General features: G+C 46.7%; 1 protein-coding gene across 5 annotated transcripts in view; it reads left to right on the forward strand.

Moving 5' to 3' along the window:
• pcloa (piccolo presynaptic cytomatrix protein a) overlaps nucleotides 1-22,516 on the forward strand; it is a 543,385-nt gene that overhangs the window by 436,713 nt on the left and 84,156 nt on the right. For 4 of the 5 annotated variants that reach the window (XM_038811991.1, XM_038811988.1, XM_038811987.1 and 1 more), the window contains one exon: nucleotides 105-281. In XM_038811991.1, coding sequence (XP_038667919.1) covers nucleotides 105-281 — 177 coding nt within the window. The remainder of the gene's footprint in view (nucleotides 1-104; nucleotides 282-22,516) is intronic. The other variant, XM_038811990.1, reaches the window with a different exon arrangement.

Below are 22,516 nucleotides of genomic sequence, written 5' to 3' on the forward strand. Positions count from 1 at the left end.
ACAACTTATTTAAATAGAACACTTCTGTTTGCATGAAAAACACTTAAGCTGATTCCATCTGAGGATACATACTCTGGGTTTCCATTTCACCCACACTGCCACAGCACATAAAAGCGGTCAGGCACAGAATCATGCCAGGAAGCACAGACACAGCATTGCAGGCGTCCCTATTCAAAGAACTCAGTCTGACAATCTGCCTTCACCAGCAAATGAGAACAAAGACCAAAGCCAGCTTGCCATTAGGAAGGTGATGTCAGAAGGATCGCCCAAGCCTGACGGAGGTAAGGAGATCAACAGTTTTCAAGATTTTTATGATTCTCTACATAACTGAGCAGCTGGGAATAACTTGTCAACATTTTTAAATGCCAATTGAATTGTTGACTTCAAACACTCACCTTGCTTTAGTAATCTTCTCTACGTTAGTGGTTACATTGAGATGGATGTGTTTCTGAATGACTTGTCAACATATTTCAGATTGCTTCCTCCCACCACGTAATGTCCCAGGTTCCTCTATTCTGGAAAAGGGGTGAATAGTTTATAGCAAACGATTATGTGGCATCTGGCATTATTTCATCAACTACAATGAAATGCGAAAGTATAATCTGATATAGAGTCCACTGCCTTTAATTTAGCCCACTATTTTTTGTGCTTGTTGATTATCTCTTCCACTCTGTAGTTTACCGTAATTTTATTGAGATTGAAGGTTTAGCATCTGGTTAGATGGGATTGAGATTCTGCCATTAGCTTTGTGAATTCCCTCACACCATAATTGCTTTGTGTTACTTTCTAAACAAACCTTAGTATATCTGCATCATTTTACTTTTAGTCCTTTAATTTCATTAAAATGCTCATGTGAAAAAAGAATCCATATGTATTTATAACTTGCTATGTTTGCAAGTTGAAATAAGTAATTTAGTAAAATTATCTCTGAAGCTTAGCATGACAGTATGAAGTAAATTTATTGTACAGAAGCAAATGGATTTCACAAAGTGTTGACTCTATTGAAGAGAAACATCTTTTGTGTAGCTTATAATTAATGAGGTATTTATTTTAGCGTGAAATGCAGATCAAGAGGGCAAGAGACTCAATTTTGATGATTGAACTTAATTAATTTTGAAGAAGTGGTTTGCTGGCACAAGCCATGTGCTTATAAACATCTTAACATTTAGGAGAGGAGAATATCTAGGGAGCGGCAATTAATTATGGGCCTTCAACACCTTAAGGAGAAGGGACAAGCAAACAATGGCGTAAGATTAGCGAAAAGAAGAAACAACAAGAAATTGAAGTTGAGGAAGCCTTGAGACTGTAAACTCCAAAATGATTCAAAGTAGCCTGACTTCAAATTATTAGTGCAGCTGACATAGGTTGGGCCTATAACTACCAGAGTTTAAAAAGGAGTTGTCAAGTTATCCATGTGAGATAATCAATCCTCTTTGGGATTAATTACCTGATTGTTCCAGGTGTTCTGAAGTTTAGCACAAAATCTACACCCATTCTCGACAGGCATCCGTTCTGTTGAGGCTTCAGGAGAAGGCATCATCTTCTCAAAGTTTTCCCAGCCACAGGTGCTCAATGCAGGGAAGAGCTGTACTAGGTTGATTCAGTGTCACCTTACTCGAATTTCGTAGTCTCCTATCCACAGTTGGCCCAGCAGAATTGGGTTCTGCCACTTTTCCCTTCCCCCAACAGCAACATCTGAAATGCCATGTCCAGTGGAACAGTAAAACAAATTTCAGTCCATGGATTTATCCAAATATAATGGCTGAGTATCAAAACATCTTTATTTGCTTTCCCTGGTCTGGTACACAAACAATTATGGTATATTTATAACACTGAAGTAATTTAGTATTCATAAAGTTATTAAATTGGAGATTGTGAGAAATGGTTAAATGTGAAGTGAGTATTCCTTTGTAAAACATATCCTTATTTAAAGGATTCAGCCAAGAAGAATGTGATCAATGTGGGTCAGTTTGGAAAGTGTCAAACAACAATTTCCAGATAAATGCAGAAAGCTTTAGATCAAAAGACTTAGGGAAAAGTAAAACGACTGAAAACAAACCAAATGCAAGATGCTGAATCTAAAACCCAGATCCTCGAAAGGGATCTCATGACTAATGTGCTTCACAATGAGAGAATAATGAGAATGTGGATGCAACATATTCATCAAAATGTGGAATAGAATTTGGTGAAATTCCTGACCTAATTTTGGACAGGTGTAAACAGGATTTCTGACCTTTGTTTTGCCTGCAGTAAGTTGGAAATAGTGCTGAATATCCCAGCATTCAGCAGTACTGGACAGAGGCAGCTGAGCGGCAATGGCAGATGCCACTATCACCACCACTAAGGGTCAGAGGACGGGCCTCACAGCACAGCAGTAGATCAGCAATTACCCTGTCACCATCATTCTGTACCGAGTTCAAGTTAAAAATCACACTTTCCAAAAGAGAGTTCAAGTTCACTGGTGAACTTAACCAACATTACTCCCTCCAGCATCACAAAGAGCAGGCTGACTGGTCATTCATGTCGCTATTGTAAATGGGATCTGACTGGCTGTAAAATTGATGCTATGTTTGCTGACAGAAAACAGAAGTCACTGGGAAATAATAATTTATGATATATGAAACATCATGCAATGTTTCTGTAATAGAGTGTCACGTTGGTGCAAGGTATTTCATTTAACATAGTAACTGTAATTCAAAACATATTTTATTCCAGAAAAATCAATGACAGGCTGATTTAAAAAAAATAAATTTAGAGTACCCAATTATTTTTTTCCAATTAAGGGGCAATTTAGCGTGGCCAATCCACCTATCCTGCACATCTTTGGGTTATGGGGGTGAAACCCACGCAGACACGGGGAGAATGTGCAAACTCCACATGGACAGTGACCCAGAGACGGGATCGAACCTTGGACCTCGGTGCAGTGATGCAGCAGTGCTAACCACTACGCCACCGTGCTGCCCCAGTGATCGGCTGATTAACGCAAAAACACAATTTTAACATCTCACCTTCCAGCGTAAAACAAAGGGACAATTAGTGAATTGATAAATTGGATTTCTAAATAATTAATGACTGCTCTGAAAGCCAGAATGCAATTGCTCATTTCTAACACTTTTGGAGGTCTTAAGAGTTTCACCAATGTTAATATATAGTTCAACATATTTTTTTGAATTCATTCATGGAATGTGAGCATTACTGACCAGGTCAGAATTCATCACCCCCCCCCCCCCTCCATAATTTCCCTTGAGAAGGTGGTGGTGAGCTGCCTTCTGGAACCGCTGCAGTCCATCCATGTAGTGTAGGTACGTCCACAGTGCTGTTAGGGAGGGATTTTGACACAGCGATAGTGAATAGCGATATGTTTTCAAGTCAGGATGGTTGAATGGCTTGGAGAGCAATGTCTGTGTGGTATTATCATAACTATCAGCATTACAAAGGTTAAGATAGTACCATGAATAGCCACTAGAGGGAGCTTCAGAGAATACTATATAAAGCAGTGATGCTGGACCTGAGGGGATGATTAAGCAAGAGACAGCTGGAGAAGGTCATCAGAGCAGTTAGTGTGATAAGGTTAGGTTACGGGCGGGATTCGCCCTTTTGGGAACTAAGTCCCCATGCCTACGTGAAAACGGGCGAGAATCATTCGAAAGTCCGGGGTGATTCCCCTTTTTCCAGGGGCTTGGCAGAGCCCCGGCGGGCGTCCCGCAGCTCTGGCTGCCAGCGGGGCCCTGCTGTCCAGACCATGCGGCCACTAATGAGCACGGCAGCCGCAAGCGGGTCCGCGCATGCGCGCAGCGGCCCAGTTCAGTGCGGGCGCCACTGACAGAGCGGAGCCACACAGCGGGCCGCGCGGAGGAAGGTAGGTTGCCCCCCCCAGATCGCGATGGCCCACCGAACGGTGGCCCCAAATCGCAGGCCTGGCCACCGCTGAGGCCCCACCCCGGAGTCAGATTCCACCGCTCCCCACCAGAACCACCACCGCACACATGGGTCCGAGCTCCCGCCGTGTGGTACCAGATGTGAACGCCAGTCGACCGCGGAGAATCGCCGCGAGTACCTCTTCCAACGGCCCCTGACCGGCGCCACATTGACCGCGTGCGCATGACTGGTGGGTCTGCGGAGAATAAAGGAAGTGCCGTCGTGCCAGATTTCCTGCGTGAATGACTATTCTCCGCCCCTGTGCCTGGCACGATTCTGCCGCGGAAGGTCGGAGAATCCCGCCCTATAGTTATAACAATGAGTAAGATTAGCAGTAGGTGAGTGTAGTTAGATGTTATTGATCAATTCTGTATTCTCAAAGGACTAAGTGTCAAAACCCAGTTTAGTGTAAATAAAATCATAGCTTTGTTTAAGTAAAAGCTATACTGTGGTCTTTGTGGAACACTACTCAATCCGTCCTAATTAAGCAACACAAAGAACATCACATGATAACAGGAGTCTATTCCTTGAAAGAAACAGTAATAAGATGAGTGTAGAATAGCACTGGAGATTGTAGAAAGCAATCCAGAAGCTACTTCTCGAAAACATTCTACAGTAAAGACTGATCAGATGATGGAAGGTCTCAAGAAGCCTGACCACTTCAAGACACATGGTAAACTATGCCAGAACTGGGCTTTCTTTAAGCAACAGTTTGAAGTCTTTACTTCAGCCTCCGCACTGGAAAATGCATCAGACAAGCGTAAGATAACTCCCCGACTAAATTTGGCGAGACAGCAAGCGTTGGAGTTTTTCAATTTGTTTGAATTCAGTGCGGATGAGGACAGAAATAAATACAGCATGGTGCTACGAAGATGTCCGTTTGTGAAAAAATTCTATGAGTTCTCCATGTTAAAAGACAGGCTGCAGTTCAGAGGAGAGTTTGTAGCTTCAGAAATCACAGATCTGAAGCTCCGAGCACAGTCGGTAATTTTACCTCAGTCTCCGAGTCTATACTGCGAGATAAAGTTGTGTTCAGAACAAACGATGAACGGTTACGGGAGAAAATGTTGAGTAAACTGGTGTTGTGGATTGAAGATGCTATAAATATGTGAAAGGTCAATGAACAAACATCCAGTGAAGATGCCGAATTTGTGGCTAAGGAAAAGAGCGCAAAATCGATAAACGTGGTTAACGCCATTAATGCTGTGTTGCAGCAAAGAAAACTGCCGGTGGCCATTTTAATGGTGACGTCACGAGCGTGATAACCCCACGCCCACAGTAAAAAGAAGTGTCCTGCGAGAGGGAAACATTGGTCGACTGAATCACTTCGTGGCACAGTGTTGTTTACAACCAACTATTCCAGTGACCAAATTTAAATAGCAATATAGGATGGCAGATGGATCTGCCAAGTGTGAAAAGCGTTGAGCAAAAATCCAAAATCACAGAAGATAAAGAGGATTGTTCACTTGAATAATAATAATCACTTATTGTCACAAGTAGGCTTCAATGAAGTTACTGTGAAAAGTCCCTAGTCGCCACATTCCAGCGCCTGTTCAGGGAGACGGGTATGGGAATTGAACCTGCGCTGCTGCCTTGTTCTGTATTACAAGCCAGCTATTTAGCCCAGTGTGCTAATCCAACCCCATGCATCATCAGATACCTTTATGATTGAAGCCATTATCAAGATTGATTTATTGGATCAGGAAGAGAGACCAATAAACACACTTTCAAAGATAATAAAGAAGTGGACAGTCTCACTTGAAATAAATGATGAATTGATCCTATTCAAGATTGACACAGGAGCGCATGCAAATATTATCACGTTCCGAACTTTAAAGCAAGCAATCAGAAAGCCCTGTACAGCAGTCCGTCTGCAAGCTCACAGATTACAATGGTAACACCATAGCTACAAATGGGTCATGCTGTCTCATCGTGAAGAATGGGAAAATTGGGCAGCACGGTGGCGCAGTGGGTTAGCACCGCAGCCTCACGGTCCCAGGTTCAATCCCGGCTCTGGGTCACTGTCCATGTGGAGTTTGCACATTCTCCCCGCGTCTGCGTGGGTTTCGCCCCCACAACCCAAAGATGTGCAGAATAGGTGGATTGAGCACGCTAAATTGCCCCTTAATTGGAAAAAAATAATTGGGTACTCTAAATTTATAAGAAAAAAAAAAGAACGGGAGAATTGAGATACCCATCGATTTTGAGGTGGTAGAGGGTGAGAAATCATCATTGATTGGAGTTGATGCTTGCGAGAAGCTGAACTTGGTGAAGTGCATTTACACGGCTGACACTGGTGCCGGAGATACTCCAGGGGGATATACAGCAACTTGTGAATGAGTATGATCATGCTTTTTCAGGGATGGACACCTTGCCATTCATCTATTCGATAAAGTTGAAGAAGGATGCCAAGCCAGTGATACATGTGCCATGGTGAGTGCCGTCTCCATTATGAGAGAGGCTTAAAGCTGAACTTGAGCGCATGAAGGAACAGAATATCATCTCCAAGATCACGCAGCCGATGGGCTGGTCAGTTCAATGGTCTGCGTGCACAAAACCAATGGGAACTTCAGGATCTGTATTGATCTGAAGGACCTTAATGCCAACATAATGAGAGAGCAATACCAGATCCCAAGAGGCAAGAGATAACGGCAGAAATGGCAGGTGCAATGCTGTTCACGAAGTTGGATGCATCCCAAGGCTCTTGGCAGCTCAAGGTGGATGGTCCAAGCAGCAAGCTCAGTACGTTTAACATGTCTTTTGGGCGATACTGCTTTAACGCCATCCGTTTGACATCATTTCGGCCTCAGAAATATTCCATAGAGCATGGAGACGGTCATAGAGAGGATTGCAGGGGTAAGAGTCTCCATGGATGACATCATCATCTGGTCCAACACCCCAGAACAGCACATGAACAGGCTCAGACAGGTGTGTGACAGGGTTCAAATCTATCGGCTCATAATCAATCGGGACAAATGCCAGATCGGAACACACCAATTGAAGTTCTCGGGTGACATCATCTCAAGAGAAGGTGTTCAGCCAGACCTGGACAAAGTAAAGGCCATTGGGAATATACCGAAACCGGAAGATAAGAAGGTGACCATGCGCATGCTTGGAGTAGTTAACTTCATGGGGAAGTTAACTACTCTCGCAAGCCGGACACAGGCCCTTAGGCACCTCGTCAAGAAGAATGTCGCATTTGAATGGACGTCTGTGCATGAGTCACAATGGCAGGACATGAAGGAAGTCCTGACCACTAATCCACTATTGGCATTCTATGATCCCTAAAGAGAGATAAAGATCTCCACTGACGCCAGCCAGCAGGGCATTGGTGCGGTTCTCCTACAAAAGGACGACCATGAGAGGTGACAATCAGTTACATATGCATCGCGGTCCATGACTCCCACGGAGCAGAAATACGCGCAGATTTAGAAAGAATGCCTTGGCCTAGTCATTGGCATTACAAAGTTCCACGACTACGTATATGGCATATCGCATTTTCCTATAGAGACGGACCATAGGCCATTGGTGAACATCATCAGAAAGGACCTAAACGAGATGTCCCCACGATTGCAATGCATGATAATGAAACTCTGGAGATATGACTTTGACCTGGTGTATACTCCTGGCAAGGTGTGGCAGATACGCTATCCAGGGCAACCACTGATGCTGAAACATCAGAACCTGAGTTAATCCGAAAAGTCAAATCGCAAGCTCGTTTAATTTCTGAGATACTACAAGTATCTGATTGCAAACTACAGTCTATAAAAGCCGAAACTGAAAAGGACTTGACACTCCAGAAGATAAAACAATACCTCAGAGAAGGAAGGCCTGCTGGATACAAATCACCCTTTCAAGACGCAAGAGATGATCCGACTACAATTGATGGTGTCCTACTAAAAGAAGACAGGATAGTGATTCCTGCCAGTTTACGTCTCGGGATTCTGCAGCAGATTCACGAGGGTCATCAAGACATCGAAAAGCGTTGGAGGAGAGCGAGACAATCGGTATATTGGCCAGAAATGAACAAAGAGATTGACCAGTGTGTGCAAGCATGTCCGACTTGTCAGATGCATCAACCTGCACAGAGCAAAGAAACCATGCAACAAATGGACATTGTGACCAGTCCATGGACAAGGTAGGCATGGATCTATTTCATTTCCAGGGTCATGGCAAGTTGATAGTCATAGACTATTTCTCCAACTTTCCATAGGTGATGTTGTTGAAAGATTCGACTGCCAGATCAGTAATAAAGGCAACAAAATTGGTATTCCGCTTAACGTGTCTCTGACAATGGTCTGTGTTTGTCGAGTTGGGAGCGCACACAGTTTGCAGAGCAATACAATTTTAACCATGTGATGTCAAGCCCACATTATCCACAGTCTAATGAGAAATCTGAGCGAAGAGTCGGGATAGTTAAGAGATTATTCCGCAAGGCGAGTGGAGATGGTCAAGACATGTCATTAGCCTTGTTAGCGTACCGACCAACACCGTTATCGACTGGTGCCTCACCTACACAAATGCTGATGGGGAGAAGACTATGAACCACTTGATCACAGATCATCAGTCCAGAAACTGGTAACAAGAAGATAAGTGAAAGAATCACTAAGGCAAAGAAGAACCAACAAGAGGTATACAACAGACATGCCAGGCCTTTACCTGAGCTTCACGAAAGGGACTGGGTGAGGATTCAAGATCCAAAAGGTGCTTGGCCAAATCTTGTCACAGTTCTAAAACAGGTATCACCAAGATCCTACCGACTGTGAACAGAACGAGGAATGCTGTTCAGAAGGAACAGACGAGAGTTACTTTGTGTCAAGCACAAGGTTCACATCCAATGGGAAACAGTTGTTCCACGAGACAACATATTTAAGGACATTGCCTTACCAGGTCTAAATTTAGCACTAACACAGCTGGAGGATGGGCTCGAGCAATCTAACGCCTTGAATATTCCACCGAGATGTTATACCAGAAGAAGGCAACCTCCAGAGAGACTGAACTTGTGATTGTAATTTAACCATTCTCATCTAAGTGATCTCTTTGCTGTGGGGGGGTCTGTGGAGGAGGTTCCATTAGGCAGTGGGTCCCTGTGGGGGTTTCCCCTGTTACAGAGATCCCTGTGGGAGGTCCCCCATTACAGGGGTCCCTGTGGGTGGGGGGCCCTATTACAAGGGACACTGGGGGTGGCGGGTCAGATGACCCTCTTATTTGGGGGGGTGGGGGCTGCTGTGCAGAGAGGAGGTGGTTGGGGCCGATATGCAGTTTGGGGGGGGGGGCTGCTGCCGGCCAGGGGACCTCGCCTTTGGGCCTCCCGCCCTCATATTCCACGCCATACATAAATTTGCATGGCATGGAAAACTGAATTTCATCCATTTTACAACCACAAGGGGATGCTAAAACTGCAATTCCGCTCCAGTGGGAGAGCACATGCTAAGCACATACTAAGCCCAACTTTTTACTTGTCCCTTAATAATCTTCCAGATTTTTGGGTCTTGGTGTACAACTGCCCCTTCTGACCTGTGAAAGTAGTTAGAAAAACAAGACAACAGAGAGAAAACAAAAACCTCCCTCCCCCACTTCATCGAACTCCCATGAAATGAAATGAAAATCGCTTATTGTCACGAGTAGGCTTCAATGAAGTTACTGTGAAAAGCCCCTAGTCGCCACATTCCGGCGCCTGTCCGGGGAGGCTGGTACGGGAATTGAACCGTGCTGCTGGCCTGCTTGGTCTGCTTTAAAAGCCAGCGATTTAGCCCAGTGAGCTAAACCATACTTACCAAACTGCCAACTCCACTCCCTGCTGACCACTCTGCAGGTTACACTGAGGGTTTTGGTTTTAAACTCTCCCTCAGCTTTCAGGAACTGGTTTAAACCAAATTAGCTGTCAGCCCCAGTGAACTAGCCGCTAACCCTAACCGATAGCAGCCCCACCATGGAGAGACTGGTTTCCCCTCTCCTCAGCCCTAAAGATGTATAACTGCCTACCCGTTAGAATTTAAACCCCTACAAAACAGTGGATGTTATCAAAGAACTATCAGTAATTAGCACTCAATTCTGAGGCAAGAGGTTAACCCTTAAACTCCCATTTACCGAACTACGAACTCCACTCACTGATGTTAAACTGGTTCCTCTGGAGACTTCCGGTGGCGACATATTTGGGGCTCAACCGTAGAAGAGCACAATATGAGGTTGCTTAAAGTTCTAACAAATGTCAGGATAAATGGGCTGAAGCTCAACAAGCAAAAGTGCCAATTTAGAGTAACTGAGGTCACATTCCTCAGTGACAAGCTCTCATCCAATGACATTGAACCTGACAAGGACAAAATCCAAGCAATTCTCAACATGCCAAAACCACAAGATAAGAAAGTAATTTTTGACCCATCTAAACAGACTAAAGTGTCAATAGACGCATCCAAACATGGCCCAGGAGCAGTTCTTCTGCCACTCGAGCATGACGATTCGAAATCAGTCACGTATGCATCACGATCCATGACAGAGCGGTGGCATGTTCAAATAGAAAACAATGCTTGGGTTTAGTAGTCAGCTTGGAGAAATTCCACGAGTACGTCTATGGGCTTCCAACTTTTACTCACTGTTGAAACAGATCTTTGGTTAATATCATCAAAATAAATCTCAACCAGATGTCTGCACACATTCAGAGATGATGATGAAGTTACAAAGGTATGACTTAAATCTCATCTGCACACCAGGTAAATATTTGGATACTTTGAGAGGACTTACACCCTGTCAGAATAATGTAGAATAGATAGATAGATAGAACAGTACAGCACAGAACAGGCCCTTCAGCCCTCGATGCCGTGCCGAGCAATGATCACCCTACTTAAACCCACGTAATCCGTATCCCAACAATCCCCCCATTAACCTTACACTACGGGCAATTTAGCATGGCCAATCCACCTAACCTGCACATCTTTGGACTGTGGGAGGAAACCGGAGCACCCGGAGGAAACCCACGCACACACGGGGAGGACGTGCAGACTCCACACAGACAGTGACCCAACCGGGAATCGAACCTGGGACCCTGGAGCTGTGAAGCATTGATGCTAACCACCATGCTACCGTGAGGCCCCTAAAGAATCTCTGGCTGGATTCTTCAGAAACCTTCTCAGCTCCTCCTCCAACCAAAAACTAATTCTGAAAACTTCAACACTTGATTTCTTTATCCCCCGGCTCCTCCCATCTTACTGAGCCTCCACACCAAAATCGTGCTCAACACGGGGGCAGAGAATGGACGTCAAACCCGAGATCGGGTCTGATGCCGCTCCCGCGATTCTCCGTTCGCCACCACTTGCGCGCGCGCGGTCGATGCATCGCCGGTCGGGGGCCATTGAAAGAGGCTTCCGCGGCAATTATCTAAGTGCAGCTGGCTGAGTTCCCGATGGCGTGGTGTTCTCATTTTTTTTTTTTTTTAAATAATTTTTATTGGAATTTTTGGAAAAATATGTATCAACAGGACAATAATAACAATAACAATAAACACCCCCCGGCACCCGTAACAACACATATAACAAACCCCCCCACCCCCCCAAACCCAATAAACAACAAAATAAATTAACAATAAGCAAATTAACTTGAACACTATCCCCCTAAACCCCCCCCCCCCCCCCCCCCCCCGGGTTGCTGCTGCTGCTGCTGCTGACCTAGTACCTTATCGTTGAGCCAGAAAGTCGAGGAAAGGCTGCCACCTCCTAAAGAACACTTGTACCGACCCCCTCAGGGCGAATTTGACCCTCTCCAGCCGAATGAATCCTGCCATGTCATTAATCCAGGCCTCCACACTCTGAGGTCCCGCATCCTTCCACTGCAGCAAGATCCTCCGCCGGGCTACTAGGGACGCAAAGGCCAGAACACCGGCCTCTTTCGCCTCCTGCACTCCCAGCTCCACCCCAACCCCAAATATCGTGAGTCCCCAGCCTGGCTTGACCCTGGATCCCACCACCCTCGAAACCGTCCTCGCCACCCCCTTCCAGAACTTCTCCAGTGCCGGGCATGCCCAGGACATATGGGCATGGTTCGCTGGAATCCCCGAACACCTGATGCACCTGTCTTCGCCCCCAAAGAACCTACTCATCCTAGATCCGGACATGTGGGCCCGGTGCAGCACCTTGAACTGGATGAAACTAAGCCTCGCACATGAAGAGGAGGGGTTCACCCTCTCCAGGGCATCCGCCCATGTCCCCTCCTCAATCTGCTCTCCCAGCTCCACCTCCCACTTAGCCTTCAGCTCCTCTACAGATGCCTCCCCCACCTCCTTGCTGTGGTTCTCTCATGGTTCCACCTGGCGGAAACTCGGCGTAGTAGCTGCGGACTCAGTCCGCGACCATCCTGGTGGGAGGCAAGGGGGATCATTCATGGGGGGGGAGGCCTCTAGGATGGCCAGGTTACCGATCGGAGCCACCGATCCGCAGGCCCGCGCGATCTGGGGGGGTCTATCTTCCTAGTGCCGGTCCACGGTGTGGGTCGGCCATGTCTTGCGGGGCGGTCGACGCAGGCCGCCGAGGTGCGCGTGTGCAGACTCCCAACTGGAAGTGCAGGACCCTGTATCGGCAGCCGGGGCTGCCAGGACTACTCCGGGGCCCTGCTAGCCCCCTGCAAAATGGAGAATCATCCTGGACTTTCTCCAGGTAAGTTCAGAGTGATTCACGTGTGTTTTTTCACGGGAGTGGAGACATAGCCCCATTATTGTAGAATCGTACCCAATGTTTCTAATTACCTGCCTCCTAATATAAAGAAAACTCTATTAGCCCAAACTTTTACGATGCTTTAATTGCACCTCTGTCTCCAAAAGGTCGAGCTGCCTTGCAAACTTGAATTTTTAAAAACACAACTGCAGAAGTCACACACACTGAACCAGGTTTTTAACCCTTACTGAATCAAATAGATAGAATGCAAGGGGCTGGATTCTCCATTTGGGAGACTCTGTCCCCATGCTCGCGTGAAAATATTGGTGTTTTACACCAGGAAAATTGGAGCAAAATGGCCATGGATTCCCTGCTCTGGGGGAGGGGGGGGGGGTGCTAGCAGCCAGGCAGCATAGAGCTCCCAGCTCCAGCTGCCGATATGGCCCGGAACATTACCAACTCCGTGGCCGTGCATGCGCATGGCGGTGACCTGCAGCAGCTGCACCGTGCTTCATGGCGGACACAGCCCGCGGACCCGGACCGTAAAATGTAGTCTTCCCCCTTCGGCCGCTCGTGCGCCCCGGACACAGTGCCCCCAGCCCCGAATAAAGCCCCCGCTGCCCACGGATCGGCCCTTCGCTGACTATGGCGGCGCTGGACCTAGCCCGCAGCCGCCACGCTGAGTTCCCGATGGGTGGTCCTCAGGCAATGGTCTGAGACCGTGGATACAGCATGGGGCGTACTCTTAGAGTATGCCGCTTTTCAGGCATGTCGTCATCGTGGATTCTCCGCCCCATCCCCGAACGCGAATATATCTGAAATTCCTACATTCATCACACTGTCCGTTTAAGGCCCGTCTAGTGTGAAATGCATCTGCTGGTTAGTTTTCTAGTGCAGGTGTGGGTGGGGATGCATTGGGTCCAATGGAGACCCAGCAGGGGATTTAAAATCTGCAGAGGTAGATCCTTGAAGGCTGCCAGGATTTGTGGGGGAGGCTGAGGGAGATGTTCGGCAGGAATGGAATAACTGCTCTCTTGTGCAGTCATGACCTCAGCACATGGTGGGCATGGAATGTGAGAGGCAGGTCCAGTGGACACTCTAGCCTCCAGTTTTTGGATGAGTAGCTAGGAGTTTTGATGAAGGAGGTCATTGCAGGCAAAACATTTTAATGCTGAAAGACAGCAAGAAAAAGATGTCCCACTTGACCAAGAAGGCCTGGGCAGAGGTTGCCGCCCAGGCCAGTGGGCACTGCATGGTGTTCTACAAAGGTTTCAGTGCTGCAAAAGGTTCAATATTCATCTGTGGTTGGCAAGGGTAAGTGCAGATGTGGCACAGAATTGTGTGTCTAAGCGTAACCGGTTCCCCGTTTCTCGGTACACTCAGGGTATAAGAACATAAAATCTAGGAGCAGGAGTAGGCCATCTGGCCCCTCGAGCCTGCTCCGCCATTCAATTAGATCATGGCTGATCTTTTGTGGACTCAGCTCCACTTTCCGGCCCGAACACTTAATCCCTTTATTCTTCAAAAAACTATCTATCTTTACCTTAAAAACATGTAATGAAGGAGCCTCAACTGCTTCACTGGGCAAGGAATTCCATAGATTCACAACCCTTTGGGTGAAGAAGTTCCTCCTAAACTCAGTCCTAAATCTACTTCCCCTTATTTTGAGGCTATATCCCCTAGTTCTGCTGTCACCCGCCAGTGGAAACAACCTGCCCGCATCTATCCTATCTATTCCCTTCATAATTTTAAATGTTTCTGTAAGATCCCCCCTCATCCTTCTAAATTCCAATGAGTACAGTCACAGTCTACTCAACCTCTCCTCATAATCCAACCCCTTCAGCTCTGGGATTAACCTAGTGAATCTCCTCTGCACACCCTCCAGCGCCAGTACGTCCTTTCTCAAGTAAGGAGACCAAAACTGAACACACTACTCCAGGCGTGGCCTCACTAACACCTTATACAATTGCAACATAACCTCCCTAGTCTTAAACTCCATCCCTCTAGCAATGAAGGACAAAATTCCATTTGCCTTCTTAATCACCTTCTGTGACTCATGCACTAGCACACCCAAGTCTCTCTGAACAGCGGCATGCTTTAATATTTTATCGTTTAAATAATAGTCCCGTTTGCTGTTATTCCTACCAAAATGGATAACCTCACATTTGTCAACATTGTATTCCATCTGCCAGACACTAGCCCATTCACTTAACCTATCCAAATCCCTCTGCAGACTTCCAGTATCCTCTGCACTTTTCGCTTTACCACTCATCTTAGTGTCATCTGCAAACTTGGACACATTGCCCTTGGTCCCCAACTCCAAATCATCTATGTAAATTGTGAACAATTGTGGGCCCAACACGGATCCCTGAGGGACACCACTAGCTACTGATTGCCAACCAGAGAAACACCCATTTATCCCAACTCTTTGCTTTCTATTAATTAACCAATCCTCTATCCATGCTACTACTTTACCCTTAATGCCATGCATCTTTATCTTATGCAGCAACCTTTTGTGTGGCACCTTGTCAAAGGCTTTCTGGAAATCCAGATATACCACATCCATCGGCTCCCCGTTATCTACTGCACTGGTAATGTCCTCAAAAAATTCCACTAAATTAGTTAGGCATGACCTGCCCTTTACGAACCCATGCTGCGTCTGCCCAATGGGACAATTTCTATCCAGATGCCTCGCAATTTCTTCCTTGATGATAGATTCCAGCATCTTCCCTACTACCGAAGTTAAGCTCACTGGCCTATAATTTCCTGCTTTCTGCCTACCTCCTTTTTTAAACAGTGGCATCACGTTTGCTCATTTCCAATCCACCGGGACCACCCCAGAGTCTAGTGAATTTCGGTAAACTATCACTAGTGCATCTGCAATTTCCCTAGGCATCTCTTTTAGCACTCTGGGATGCATTCCATCAGGGCCAGGAGACTTGTCTACCTTTAGCCCCATTAGCTTGCCCATCACTACCTCCTTAGTGATAACAATCCTCTCAAGGTCCTCACCTGTCATAGCCTCATTTCTATCAGTCGCTGGCATGTTATTTGTGTCTTCCACTGTGAAGACCGACCCAAAAAACCTGTTCAGTTCCTCCGCCATTTCCTCGTTTCCCATTATTAAAACTCCCTTCTCATCCTCTAAAGGACCAATATTTACCTTAGCCACTCTTTTTTGTCTTATATATTTGTAAAAACTTTTACTGTCTGTTTTTATATTCTGAGCAAGTTTACTCTCATACTCTACCTTACTCTTCTTTATAGCTTTTTTAGTAGCTTTTTGTTGCCCCCTAAAGATTTCCCAGTCCTCTAATCTCCCAGCAATCTTTGCCACTTTATATGCTTTTTCCTTCAATTTGATACTCTCCCTTATTTCCTTAGATATCCACGGTTGATTTTCCCTCTTTCTTCCGTCCTTCCTTTTTGTTGGTATAAACCTTTGCTGAGCACTGTGAAAAATCGCTTGGAAGGTTCTCCACTGTTCCTCAACTGTTCCACCATAAAGTCTTAGCTCCCAGTCTACCTTAGCTACTTCTTCTCTCATCCCCTTGTAATCTCCTTTGTTTAAACACAAAACACTAGTATTTGATTTTACTTTCTCACCCTCCATCTGTATTTTAAGTTCCACCATATTGTGATCGCTCCTTCCGAGAGGATCCCTAACTATGAGATCATGACTCAATCCTGTCTCATTACACAGGACAAGATCTAGGACCGCTTGTTCCCTCGTAGGTTCCATTACATACTGTTCTAGGAAACTATCGCGGATACATTCTATAAACTCCTCCTCAAGGTTGCCTTGACCGACCTGGTTAAACCAATCGACATGTAGATTAAAATCCCCCATGATAACTGCTGTACCATTTCTACATGCATCAGTTATTTCTTTTGTTTATTGCCTGCCCCACCATAACGTTACTATTTGGTGGCTGATAGACTACTCCTATCAGTGACTTTTTCGCCTTACTATTCCTGATTTCCACCCAAATGGATTCAACCTTATCCTCCATAGCACCGATGTCATCCCTTACTATTGCCCGGATGTCATCCTTAAATAACAGAGCAACACCACCTCCCTTACAATCCACTCTGTCCTTCCGAATAGTTTGATATAAAGTGTCTGTCAACCGATACTGAAGGCTGATCTGCCAAGCTGGGATGGCAGCACACGTGGCCTCAGCACATTGGCAGATGAAGTGTGCCGCGAGACACACCCTGCAACGTGACTGTGAGGGCAGTGCCAGGAATGTGGAATGGACCTTTTGGGCAAGTTAGCACAAATTATGAATTCAATTGTTCCTTTCAGAAGAGAAGCCATAAAGTGGCAGAGTGCTAAAGATTGAGGGGTGGAATGTTCATTCTATACATCCTCAGCAGACATGAGAGTGATGCATTGGAGCTGTGGTGCCACTGCCCAGCTCACACCACCAGCTGTGTTGCGGTGGGGGTCTTGAATGAAGGTAAGAGTACTGTACGCAGATGCTTGTTCCGCAGGGAATGAAAACATTTTGAATTCCTCTCAGCAGAAATGACGATTCCGCAGCCAGAGTGCCCATTGAAGCTCCAATGCTGATGTCACCATGTTGCCGTCTCCATTGTCTTCTCAGCCCACTCAGCACGCACACTATGTAATGATTGAAATTACTGTGATGTTGTCTTCCTCCCGCAGATCTGTCATCCACAAGGGTGCCGGTGACCCCGAGGACCCACCTTTATGTTCAGACATAGGCATCACACCTGCACCAGCGTCACACCCTCTGAACAGGCATTAGTGCAAATGCTAACACATCGGTGGGCAATAGGTCATTGGCATTGTGGGTAATGTACAATGGTGAGGGCAAATCATACTCACGTGAGGAACTGGTAGAGGGAGAGTGGCCCAGGAGCACTGCTACAGTCCAAGGCCATACTGAGTCCAAGGCAGATGACGAGCCTTTGGTTCCATTGGGCACAAACACTGGTCCAGTGGGATGCACATGGAGATCTGGCAGAGATCCATGAGGGTCTGCATCCAGGGTCTCGATTCTGAAGGAGTCCTTGCGGAACATGAGCAATGAGTTGACTATTAACACCGAGTATACAGCCTCCTCCATTGACAGAGCGGTGACTCTCATAGAGAGTCAGGGGTCCACGACCGTGCAGAGACCTGCAAGCCAGCACACTGGATGTGACCTCAGGAGGTCATAGATCATAGAATTTACAGTACAGAAGGAGGCCATTCGGCCCATCGAGTCAGCACCGACCATTGGAAAGAGCACCCTACTTAAACCCACACCTCCACCCTATCCCCGTAACCCAGTAATCCCACCTAACCTTTTTGGACACGAAGGACAATTTATCATGGCCAATCCACCTAACCTGCACATCTTTTGGGACTGTGGGAGACTCCGCACAGACAGCAACCCAAGCCGGAAATCGAACCTGGGACCCTGGAGCTGTGAAGCAACAGTACTAACCACTGTGCTACCGTGCTGCCCACCCTTGGATGAGGATTTGATTAAGATGTGTTGGCCGCCCACCCGTTTTTCCCGTGCAATGAGCAAATATTGCACAGGCAGCGCAAAATCGCTTTCTATTGTTTTGTTTATGGCTTTAATTGTCCATTGAATTGTCAGTGGGCATGGATATAACTGGTGGTATATCTGACAGCATCACTACATCACACATACAAACATAGAAAATAGCTGCAGGAGTAGGCCATTCGGCCCTTCAAGCCTGTACCACCATTCATCACCATGGGTAGCATTGTGGTTAGCATTTCCCTCATCGACACACCTGGTCACCTCTTCAAAAAATTCAGTCAATTTGGTCAGACATGACCTCCCCTTAACAAACCCATGCTGACTGTTCTTGATTAATCCCTCCTTCTCCAAATGCAGATTAATTCTGACTCTCAGAATTGCTCCCAATAGTTCCCCCACCACTGAGGTTAGACTGACTGGCCTGTAGTTTCGAGGTTTAATCCCTTTCTCCCTTCTTGAATAATGGTACCACATTGGCGATCCTCCAGTCCTCTGGCACAGTATTCATTTAGAAACCTACCGACATCCTCCAGCTCCACACACAAATTATCACTGTGGTCTTAATGGTCTCTACTCTTTCCCTAGTTACCCTTTTACCCTTAATGTATTTGTAAAACAACTTGGGATTTTCGTTTATTTTACCTGCCTGTATCCTTTCACATCCCTTTTTTGCTTTCCTAATTTCCGTTTTAAGTTCCCTCTTGCATATTCTATACTCCTCTGGGGCTTCTGCTGTTTTGAGCCCTCGATATCTGCCGTAAGGCTCCCTTTTTCTCCTGATCCAGTGTTGTACATCCCTCGATATCCAGGGTTCACTGGATTTGTCAGTCCCGCCCTTTTTCATGATTGGAACATGTTGGCCCTGCACTCTCCCTATTTCCTTCTTATAATCTTTATTATTATTGTCACAAGTTGGCTTACATTAACACTGCAATAAAGTTATTGTGAGAAGCCCCTCGTCACCACATTCTGTTTCGGTACACAGAGGGAGAATTTAGAATTTCCAATTCACCTAACCTGCACATCTTTCAGGACTTGTGGGAGGAAACCGGAGCATCCGGAGGAAACCCACGCAGACATGGGGAGAAGGTGCAGACTCCACACAGACAGTGACCCAAGCCGGGAATTGAACCTGCGACCCTGGCACTGTAAAGCAACAGTGCTAGCCACTGTGCTACCTTGCTGCCCATGAATGAGTCCCACTGTTCTGTCACAGATTTACCTAAAAGCTCCCAGTCCCTTTTGGCTAAATCATATCTGATGTTATTAACATCAGCCGTCCACCAGTTTAGACCTTTGTTCTCAGGCCCATCCTTGTCCTTTTCCATAACAATGTTGAATCTAACAGAGATATGATCACTGTCTGCAAAATGCTCCCCCTACTGATTCTTCAACCATCTGCCCAGTTTCATTCTGAAAATTAAGTACTGGCTTGAAAAGTTCTCCTGGATGCATTTAAAGAATTCTGCTCCCTCTAAACCTTTCACACTATGACTACCCCAGTTAATATCGGGGAAGTTGCAATCCCCACTGTCATTACCCTATTACTTTTACGCTTCTCTGAAATGTGCCTGTATATCTGCTCTTCTATTTCTCTTGGGCTGTAGGGGGCCTGTAGAACACTCCCAGCAATGTGATTGCTCCTTTTTGGTTTTTATGTTCTACCCATATGGTCTCGGTTGAAGAGCCTTCTAAGATCCCTCCTCACTGCTGTCCCTGATCAAAATTGCTGATCATAGAATCCTGACTGTGCAGAAGGAAGCCATTCGGTCCATCGAGTCTTGGAAAGAGCACCCTACCTTGGCCCACATATCCACCCTATCCCCGTAACCCAATAATCCCTCTTAACCTTTCGGACACTAAGGGCAATTTATCATGTCCTTGTGATGTAACTGGTATAGACATTCTATACCTTTATGACTTACTTGATATGTGCTCTAATTTTGACTGGATGTATCCCTGCTGAACCTTCTCTCAGGATCCCATGCCAGCCCATGACACGCCACTCTTTGCCTTTAAACCCTTCTTGCCAACTCACATGATGTCCAGATTGGGCAGACCTTAAGAGCCATGCTTTAAACAAAATAAATTGCCAAATATTTATTACAGGTTTAACCATATTAAAATAAACGACTCTCATGGAGAATAGCCAATTCAATACATTTAAATTCCCTCAAGTAATCTCCTAAAAATACAAACATTTGTCTTCATAGCTTCACGTCAAAGATGGCTTTCCCCCTTGGTACAACTTGGAGTTGTCAATTAAATTGTGAACTTACAGCACCCCACCCTTCCTCTACCACACTGTGATAATGATAGGTTGTGGAAGCAGTCAAACAGATCCTATAATGATAGCTGCCAGGCTTATGTCAACAGACAGCCATTGAAATTGCAAGCACAATTTCTTTTCAACTCAGAGTCATAGCAGGCTGGTTTTTATTCATATGCAGAACAAAAAATTTAAATAACTTGACATCTTGAAGTAAGGATTTAAATAACTTGACAATTTACCATTTCCACAGACATTATCCAATGTTTGCCCATTGTGGTGAATGTACATCATGTAATTCACACTGTATAGTATTGCGTTCACACTGTATAGCATTGTGTCCTTGTGGACTCTGTCTGTGAGCCGTTGTGTGGCTCTGCCCACAGGGGGAGATGAGGAGCTTGTACAGGGCTCCACACTCGGCTCCGCCCATGGCCCCTCCCACCACCGGAAGTATAAAGTGCTGCAGCCTTGTGAGTCTGTCCTCAGTTCTTCTGGTCGCAGGCAGGCTCAGTTGTAAGTCTATTAAAGCTACTGTTTACTTCCTATCGTGTCTCGAGTGAATTGATGGTTACATCAATTTAATAGGCTTAAGAAAACTACTATGGAATCAGACCTCAAACCTGATCGACTAGAATTCGACCCGCAGGCTGCAGAAGCGAAGGAAATCTTTCTACACTGGCTTTGGTGTTTCAAGGCCTACTTGGCTGCGTCGACTACCTCCGCTACTACAGATGAGCAGAAACTCAGCCTACTGCACGCACGGGTGAGCCATCGCATCTCTACACAACTCAACAGTACTGACTCGTACACCGAGGCCCTCGCTATGCTTGACCGATTATATGTGCGGCCTGTAAATGAGGTCTACGCGCGGCATATTTTCGCTACCCGCCGCTAGCGCCCCGCAGAGTCGCTAGAGGATTACCTGCGCAATTTAAAAGCCCTTGCACGGGAATGTAACTTTCAGGCTGTAACTGCCTCCCAGCATATGGAACTCACTGTCTGTGATGTGTATGTTGCGGGGGTCCGGTCTAATTATGTGCGCCAGCGACTCCTCGAAAAAGGGGCCCAGAACTTGGAGGACACGGTAGCGCTAGCAACCTCAATGGAGGTCTCAACTCGTTCCCCGCAGACCAAGCGACCCCATCATGGACCCCCGACCAGCGACTGCCCCAGGCCTGTGCCGCGTGGCTGCCCACCAACTATGGAGTGCCAGCTTGCCATTTTTGTGGTCAGCCCCAGCACCCATGGCAGCACTGCCCGGCCCGGAACGCGACCTGCAGCAGCTGCGGTCAAAAAGGACATTATGCTAAAGTATTCCTGTCGAAATCGAAACCCACTAACTCCCCCGCAATCCAGAGCAATTGCTTCCCCAACTCAGGCCCGCAGACCCCGTAATGTTGCAGCGTGTCTGCCGACTCCGCCGCCACCCGACATGTGCAGCTTATGGGGGCCGCCATCTTGGCAATCCACCCCCACGCGGCCGGCCATCTCCGAGTCATGGGGGCCACCATCTTGGGCGCCGTCTTCCTCGCCGCCCGTCACGTGCGATCCATGGGGGCGGCCATCTTGGACGCAATCTTCTTCATCACCCACCACGTGCGATTAACGGGGGCCGCCATCTTGGCCATCACCAAAAGTTCACCTCGACGACTACGACCTCTGCGGACAGTCATCACGGGGCCACTCCAGCACTGCTGATCGAGCTACCGACTACCTCCAACTCAACGCAGTCACTTTGGACCAGTCGCGTCCGAAGCACCTCAGGAGCTCGATGATGTCCGTTCAAGTCAACGGATACAAGACAACATGCCTCTTCGACTCCGGGAGCACCGAGAGCTTCGTACATCCTGACCTGGTAAGACGCTGTTCGCTCCCTATCTTCCCTGCACGTCAAACTATCTCCCTCGCCTCGGGTTCGTATTCGGTCCAAATACAAGGGCGCACCGTTGCGACATTAACAATACAGGGCGCCAGCTACTCTAATTTCCAGCTGTACGTACTCCCCGACCCTTGCGCCCCACTCTTACTCGGGCTCGACTTTCAGTGTAATTTCAGGAGCCTCACACTCAGCTTCGGCGGACCCCTACCTCCTCTCACTATATGCAGCTTAGCGACTCTAAAAATCGACCCCCCTCCACTCTTCGCTAACCTAATGGCTA

This window comes from Scyliorhinus canicula, chromosome 11 (assembly GCF_902713615.1).
Source record: "Scyliorhinus canicula chromosome 11, sScyCan1.1, whole genome shotgun sequence".
Lineage (NCBI taxonomy): Eukaryota > Metazoa > Chordata > Chondrichthyes > Carcharhiniformes > Scyliorhinidae > Scyliorhinus > Scyliorhinus canicula.